Raw genomic sequence first — 8,620 nt, 5'->3', positions numbered from 1 at the left:
AGCCATAACACGTCACACAAATAAAAAAAATACTGCATGAAATTCTTCAACATTGTGTTATAAAATAAATACCAACATCCATATCTGTGATGGATAACCGAGGCAATTTATTCTGTGTTTCCCAGATTTGGAGATCAGTGGTGCTGGCTAAGAGACATGATTAACTTGGCATGGCCAGCCCATAGCAGTTGGGCAGGGGATACCCTTGGGTTTCCTGTCTCTCAGTCCTCCAACTCCCCCTCACCACCCTGCCCCGGGTTGGAACCAGGAGGAGAGTTCAAACCTGTTGTGAGGCCATGCAGCAGAGAAAGGAGGAAGCCCATCTGTTCTGTGTGTGGGTTTTGGACACAGTGAAAAGAAAAGGGCCATGGCGAGGCTTTACAGCCAGTTAACCATTTGAGATGTACCACTGTGGATGACAGGTAATAAAATAAAATAAAATAAAAGTAATAAAAGGCAGTGAACCTTGCCAAGTGCTCCTGAGCAAAATATGTATAATATATTTTTTCTCCTGAGCAAAATATATAATATTTTTTTTTTCTGACAAAAAATGAATAAAAAGTCCCAGACTCCTTGCAAAATCGCACTCACCTTGCGAACGAGGAGAAAGTGCATCCTTTAGTAGTTGAACTTACTCTGCACGTTTGTGTGGTGTGTTTTTTTCCTCCGGTGAGGCACTTTGGATAAAATACGCTTCTGTGGTCACAGCTCAGCAGCGGACGCTGATGATAAATCAGTGTAATTTGAGCAGCGAGTGCATCTCTCAGCGAGGACTGTGTGCTGCTGGTAGCACAGAGACACAACCCTTCGTTTCCAGACTCCATCTGGCCTCTCGGCATGAGGGCGTTTCCTGCCGCTTGCATCCCCGCGTCCAGTCCACGCTGATGGTGCTGGACTCAAGTACATCTGTGACCAGGTCACCCGCCGGAGTCACCGCTGACCGACAAAGCAGCAGCCATCGGCAGAAAAACATAACGACTAGCCACTTTATTTGTCCCTGAATCGTGATCTCAGCTGTGAGGGGTGAAGGAGAGCTTTTCTAAACCTTCTTTGAGTAGGGATGTGTCTGTGGAAGTGTGTGTGTGTGTGTGTGTGTGTGCGTATATGCTGCACACAGGTGCATGTGTGTGGCTGTGCGCTTCAGTATATTTGATTCCACAGCCAAATTAGTGTCCACTCCAACATACTGTATTTAGCTTGTTCTCTAAGAATCACCACAGCACACATACTGTATGTATGAAACTCACAGCAATATTCCATATTTTATATTATATATATGTGTATACAGTACCTTCTCTTTATAACGGAGATGGTGATGACTAGGTTTATGGCTAACCTTCCGTCACCTTGCACTTTTGAGTGAGCCACTCATAAAGCTTTTTATACAGCTATTTAAAATACTTAGCTGATGAAAGATATCCTCAAAGAACATCTCTCTTTTTCCATAACACAACAATGAGATGCGTGGTGTGTAAATGTTTACCTCTATCGAGTAAATGTGTACATGTATGTGCATGTGTGTGTGTGCGCTTGCATGAGTGTATTCAGTCATTATTTATCCTCTTTCTCTCTCTCTTGACATACACACACAACTCCAGTAATATGTTGTTATCAAAAGACATGATGGAGCTTCTAGAGGAAAAAGTGAGAGGAGAGCTGTCAGTGTGCCAAGTCCTGCTGTAGCCTCAAGGACCTCTGAGGAGCGATCCATCCCTAAAGGGCACTCAGCTTCCTGCTGGACTTTCTCTGATGGACCGCCGTCCTCGGGAAGGTCATTGTAATTGGCACAATATATCTGCTGCCCTAGCTCCTCATACAGGCTTTCTGTTGGGCTTCTGGAGAGCATATTTGGAACCATGCCTATTGTCATAAATGCTTGTCGTACAAAATCAAATCTAAACTGAATACATCTAATACACATCCATTGATGAATTATCTCTGCAAATGATTTTAATGCTGGGCAGTATGGATATTGAGCTCTTGTTATACACCACACGTCTAATGGGCACCCTTTTAATGTACTGTTTGTTGTGCACTAAAAGCCTTTCTAATGAGTGGGACGGAGACAATGAAATATTCAGACCAAGAGGCAACACACAGTTTAGCTGTATGCGTTTATACAGTCAGCTCTAAGACATCACATTGTGATCATAACACATGGAACATGACATGAGATAGCATGGCGACAATCTACCTCCACTGTCACTAGAAGACACAGCGGCGTGGCAAAAAAAGAGAGGTCGGTGGGCACATACATCACACGAGCCCTTCGCCATTTCGATTCGTGTCCAGCACAAAAAACATACAGTAGATTTGCAGGGGGGGGAAAAACAACAACACTTGTCCGAGTTTTCTTTTCTCCCCCCCCCCCCCCTTATTTGTCAGAGGCGACAGTGATGCTGGCGGCGGCACACTGAGCTGAGAAGAAGACAAGTAAAAAGAGCTGTAGCTTCTGGCTTTTTGCACCAATTAAGCCTGTATGGCTAACAGGAGTGAAAGGCTGTTGGCGGATCTGTTGAAGAAGGCACCTCCCTTACCCACCCCCCCCCCTCCCCCCCGTCCCCCCCGTCCCCCCCTCCCCCTCATTGCTGAGCAATTCCATTGGCAGGTGGGCATGGGTCAAGCATCAGGACCGTGGTCATGACCACCCATCTACTCATCTGTGATGCTGTGGGATAAAAACAATGACTCATTACAGACGTCTGTGTGCCCCATGTACATGTATTCATTTCACTGAGGCTTTTACTGTATCTAAAGTGGCTTACATTTTCTCATCAGAGTGATCAACAAGCATAAAGAGTGACCAGTGAACTAATTGCTCTCTGCAAACAACCTTGTACAAAAATGGTGACTGTGGCTGTGTCTGATTGTGATTGTGACTGAATCCCATAAACAAGAAGAGTATATAAACACAAAACAAATACTGTATATCTTTAAGGGCCTTTGAGTGGTTATGGTATGGGACTAGGCTACTAGGGATATATGTGGCGTATGTGTGTGTGTGTGTGTGTGTGTGTGTGTGTGTGTGTGTGTGTGTGTGTGTGTGTGTGTGTGTGTGTGTGTGACAGAGGTGGGGGAGGGTCATGAAAAGGAGATGCATGGAAGTGTATGCAGGTGGCAGGATCCAACGAAGGCAGGAGATGCATTAGAGAGCCTGCATGGGGCCTCACTGCCTGAGCTACTGGGCTAATAGCAGCCTGGTGAGGGTGCAGTCAAGCACACGGAGCAACCCACCTACTAATGCTCCCCAAGAAATACGCAATGGCCCAGTTTCTCATGAACAACATCAACAGGCTCTGCTTCTGTTCTTTTTCAGTGTGTGTGTGTGTGTGTGTGTGTGTGTGTGTGTGTGTTAGGGGGGGGGGGGGTATGAAGATACAAGTGCACAGAGCAAGCAAGTTAACAAGCTCTGCATGGTACACAGAACTCCGTCCCCTACCACCCCTTCATAAATATCTGACGTGAGGATTTGCCTGCGATGCACTGGCAAAAAAAAGTGCAGCGCAACCACAACAAAAGGATGAGTGAGAGATGGATAGACTCTAAGCTTGTGTCAGACTTAAGGTTGGGTGTCACTAATGTGGCAGACCTGCTAGCCGTGTCTGTTTCTAATATGATGAAGACACACTAGTAACCTCATCGCTCCGAACACAATACTCTAGTCTGTCTGAGTGATGTTTGGAAAAACAGGGATTACACCCTGATTTAACAAACCGTCTAATTATTCATCCTTAATGTTCACCAAATAGATTATTCAGAGATTACACAGTAGATACTGACTTTGCATCAGCTATTAAACACGTTAATTCTTGGTAAACACTTCTTGGTAAACACACTTGGTTCACTTGGAAGCAAAATGCAATGCCATGCAAAATAGTCGCACAGAGTGAGTTCAGGATAATCAACTGACTCTTTGGAATGTGGTTTATTGTCTGCTGTCACCTGCACAATGTCTGATATATTTAATAACACAAGATGGCAGCACTTACTGATCCCTTTAAACAGGCCATAAATCCAATGTCAGCCCAAGGTGAACTAAATCAGGACTAACTGCAGGAACTCTATAACTTCCTAAACTTCACAAATGATGACAATGGCACTGAAGTGTGGGAAATGCATAATCAAAAATAAATATATCTTTTGAATTCATCCTGCCTGAAACAGGTGCAAAACATGTATTGACTTCATCAGTCAAAATTCACTGTGCTGGTCATTTTTGGTATCCTTATATCTGCCATTGCACATATAACAATGGCATGGTATAAAATGGTTGATATAAAGAAACACAGTTTTTCAGTAGTCAGTCATAGATTTAGTTTTAGTTTTAGATAGCTGCCAGTTTTATGTGCAAATCTTAGGACATAAAATAAAACAAGATTCACTATGAAGATGAGAACATTGTGATGCACTGGTTTTCTTAGAAACATGTATATCTTTCAAATAAAAGATTTAAAGCAAGATTCAGCCTCTAAGACCAGGATGAGAGTTCATCAATACATTTAACAGCAAAGTTAGATTATGTCAAAACATGTAGCTTTGGGCGTAAATACAGTGTGCCTTGTATCTGTGTTTGTTTATTTAATGTATCAGCAACATATGTTTAGTCCAGCTAATTCTGACATGGAAATTAAACTCATTTAAAATCATTAGTCCTGTAATCTCAATCCAGTAGTAATTTTACTCCTCATTGAGAACGTTTGCTCACACTGGAAACTGTTGATCAGTTCACGATGCTTTTAGCTGGAATCACGACTGGGTCAAGTGAGGGGAGTCTAATTAATTCATGTTTGAGGCATCGATGAGGCAGCAGGCACCACACGTGCCCATAACTCTTTCATCTCAAAACAAATACAGCTTGCGCATGACGCACGGGCGAGTCATGAGTATAATAGCTACGTACTCACCTCTCCTGTTTGATGTGAGAAGAGCATCCCCTTGTGAGGTTAAGATGTAATGCACACAGTCTGGTCCACACCCAGTCACAGTTTACTTATTCACACAGTCTCTGTTGATGGCCTCCGTGTTTTCTTTTAGCCCCTTCAACTTTCACATTTTCACCTTGTCAAGGACGAATTTTGCCTGTATTTCACTTTATCCAAAAAGGGGTCGTGGTGTGCTTTCGCATCACTAAGACAGGGTGCGCTGTTTTTCCACTGTGTCATTCAATCTACTCTTTGAGGACCAAACCCATATGTTGACAAGGTAATCCATTACTAATCTTGTTCCCGTCGATATCGAGATTGCGTCAGCTGTTCTTTAATTCAATTAATCTTTATGATTTTCAAGCCATGGTTTCAAAACCATCTGGAGAGCTCTGTGGAAACAGAGAAAGGATGCCATGGCAACAATAGCGGGCGTTACCCAGGAAACCACGGTCACTATGGAGACTGCATCACTCGAGGCATGATTAAAGGCATCCAGTGAAACCGTGTTCTCAGATCGCTTTTTTCTTTCTTTTTTTGCGTGTCTTGCACCCCTGATTATATACAGACATCCCTCGGAGGCTTCAAGCACCTGTCTAAAAATGACAATGCTACTAACCTGTTTAACAGCAATATCCGCAAATAAAGACCGACGGGGTCTGATTTTTTAAAAATCCACAAGCACAAATATATCTCCTACTATAGCAGTTCCTGTCATATAATAAAAAAGCTGCCTTTGATTTATGCTGCCATCAGTTTAATTATACTTATAGAGTAATAAACTGTACTTTGAACTTCATAAAATCTTACAGCGCTACTGAAATGAATGTGGTAGGCTAACTTTTTTAATGAATGGGTCGATTTTAGGCTAGCTGTTATAATAGGCCTATACTGTTTGAACCATATTAATATGGATTATAGTAACCATAAACCTAATCTAAACTGATAGGCCTACTCATCAAGTCGTTGATGACAGTGCTTTAAACTACCCTACTTTTACTTTTCTTAACAAAAAAAAAAAAGGCTAGGCTATTAACACTGATGACCCCTGCATTGTCTGTATAAAATAAATGAACGCGGATCATTTGAACACTGATTCGTAGCCTAATAGCTGTATGAAAACGCGTGTGTAGGCTACGGTCTCTAAGAACAAATGGCTTATAAACTGACAGAGTCATGACACATAGGCTACATATAGCCTACCCACTGTTCGCCCTCCATATGACTTGTACAGACGCGTTACGATAATGACTGAAACAGAATAGCTAATGCAATGGCCAAACTGTTCACTGGCGTTCCTTTTCCAAAGCTTAAACGTCCGTGAAGATCTTTTTGATGTTGACACAATTTTGGTTGTTCTGAGCGGGGAAGTTGGGCTGCTTAAACGCACTGTTGATACCCTCCTCTATCACCATATACTCCGATTTACTCAGGGACGATGAGCTACGTGTCTTTTTGAGCTCCTCCGATGAAGACAGGGGCTGACAGCTGGCGACGTGCAAATACTGAGCCTGCTCTTCCCCCTCAGTCTCTCTGTGATAGAAATAGTTGAAGTTGGAAACGATCACGGGAACTGGCAGGGCGATTGTTAGTACACCAGCAATTGCGCACAGGGATCCTACAATTTTGCCCCCAATGGTTACTGGGTGCATGTCTCCGTATCCCACCGTTGTCATGGTGACTACGGCCCACCAGAAAGCATCAGGGATGCTGTTGAAGCCAGAGGTGGGGTCGTCTGCCTCGGCGAAGTACACGGCACTTGAAAATAAGATCACTCCAATAAAGAGGAAAAATATTAACAGACCAAGTTCTCTCATACTGGCCTTGAGAGTTTGACCCAAAATCTGGAGTCCCTTGGAGTGTCTGGAGAGCTTAAAAATGCGAAATACTCTCACGAGTCTTATCACTCGAAGAATGGCCAAGGACATCGCCTGTTGCCCGTTGCCTTGTCTCTCCGCAAGTTCGGTCCCGAGGGTTATGAAGTATGGGATGATTGCCACAATGTCAATAATATTCATAATGTTCTTTGAAAATGTAGCTTTGCTGGGACAAGCAAAAAATCTGACCAATAGTTCAAATGAGAACCAAATTATGCAGAGAGTCTCCACTACAAAGAAAGGGTCGGAAAAAGGACTTCCGAGGTAAGGAACAGTTCCATTTATAATGGGTGTCACGGTAATGGGGTCCCTGTCATCTCGAAATTCGGGTAATGTTTCTAGACAGAATATAACAATGGAAATTAAAATGACCAACACTGAGACAATAGCAATCCCTCTCGCTGGACCTGAGCTTTCGGGATATTCAAATAGCAGCCACACCTGCCTCTGAAATTCATTGGTGGGCAAAGGACGCTCTTCTTCTTTGATAAAGCCCTCATCCTCCCTGAATTTCTCCATGGCCTCCTCTCCTAATTCATAGAATCGGATCTCCTCTGAGAAAATGTCTATGGGAACGTTGACAGGTCGCCGGATACGCCCCCCTGATTGATAATAGTATAGTATGGCATCGAAGCTAGGGCGATTCCTGTCAAAGAAGTATTCATTTCTTAAGGGGTCAAAGTAACGCATTCGCTTCTTAGGGTCCCCGAGTAAGGTTTCTGGAAATTGAGATAGAGTTTTAAGTTGCGTCTCAAAACGTAAGCCCGAAATGTTGATGACCACTCTCTCACAACACTCGTGGTCAGGTGCGTAACGTTCTAAAGAGTGGTGCCCGGGCAGCGCCGCCGTCTCCTCCAACATGTTGTCACAAGCAACAATTGTCATGATGTCCGTTTCGGTCTCGGTGTATCCGTGGTTCACGAGGTTGTCGCTCCGGTGTTTGGTCGAGGAAGGCGGAGGCGATTGAAGGAGACTGAGGTGGTCGTCCATACAGGTGTTTGGATGGAGGGGCAGGGGAGCCGCGCCTCCTCCACGAGCTCCGGTCTGCCAGCCACAGCCACAGCCGCTGCTGCCGCGCGCGCGTCCTCTCTCCTCTCCTCTCTCTTCTTGTCCCGCGTGCTGTACTTTCTCAATCTAGTCCTCCCGCCCACGGCGCGCGCACTGGGGTTTATAAGCATGGCTATTCCCGCCCACGGAGCGCACATGCACAGTGCACAGCTACACCTCGCCCAATCGGAAACCAAAAAGACAAAAACACAAGACCCCCAGACGCGCGTCACCGGACCTCAAAAGATATGCCACCCTTTACGCGCGCTCACCTTGAATGAAAAGGGCATCAGAGGGTCCTCCACACCCATTGCATATCCTCACCCATGCCTTAATATTCCATAGACATTATGCAAAGAGTATCATCACACTGTTTTTTTTCATGCCACCACAATGTTTACATATTATCACACTAATAGGACAATTAGTAATTTAACTAACAAAAACTGCTTCATGAAACAATACAATCAATTTGTTATACACTATATGCATATAGCTGATGCATGGAAATACTACCGAGGTTGTATTTGTTTACAGAACGGTTTCACACATGCATCCTAAGTGAAAATAATTACTCGAGAGCATATGCAAAACGTAAATGAAGTCGCGCACGTGGCCATCTGCTGCTTGTCTTGACAAAAGGAAAAACTGATGTGCGTGGTACTGACGTCACATTGTCAGACAGGTAGGGTGAATGGCAAGGAATACAAACATCTCGTTTTCTCTGTCTCACCCTTTCTCTCTGTCAGTGCATACAGGTATACAGTACATGCA

At 44.0% G+C, this 8,620-nt stretch overlaps 1 protein-coding gene across 1 annotated transcript; it reads right to left on the bottom strand.

Moving 5' to 3' along the window:
* Positions 1–5,917: 5,917 nt before the first annotated feature.
* Positions 5,918–7,855, bottom strand: LOC134086907 (potassium voltage-gated channel subfamily A member 3). The gene has a single exon (XM_062540097.1). The coding sequence runs from the start codon at positions 7,787–7,789 to the stop codon at positions 6,233–6,235; it is 1,557 nt and encodes a 518-aa protein (XP_062396081.1). The 5' UTR covers positions 7,790–7,855; the 3' UTR covers positions 5,918–6,232.
* Positions 7,856–8,620: the final 765 nt, after the last annotated feature.

This window comes from Sardina pilchardus, chromosome 7 (genome assembly GCF_963854185.1).
Source record: "Sardina pilchardus chromosome 7, fSarPil1.1, whole genome shotgun sequence".
Lineage (NCBI taxonomy): Eukaryota > Metazoa > Chordata > Actinopteri > Clupeiformes > Clupeidae > Sardina > Sardina pilchardus.
This window is presented reverse-complemented; position numbering and strand designations above follow the sequence as displayed.

Coding starts and splice junctions, on each gene's coding strand:
- LOC134086907 (XM_062540097.1), bottom strand. CDS start 7,789: ATGGACGACCACCTCAGTCTCCTTCAATCGCCTCCGCCTTCCTCGACC.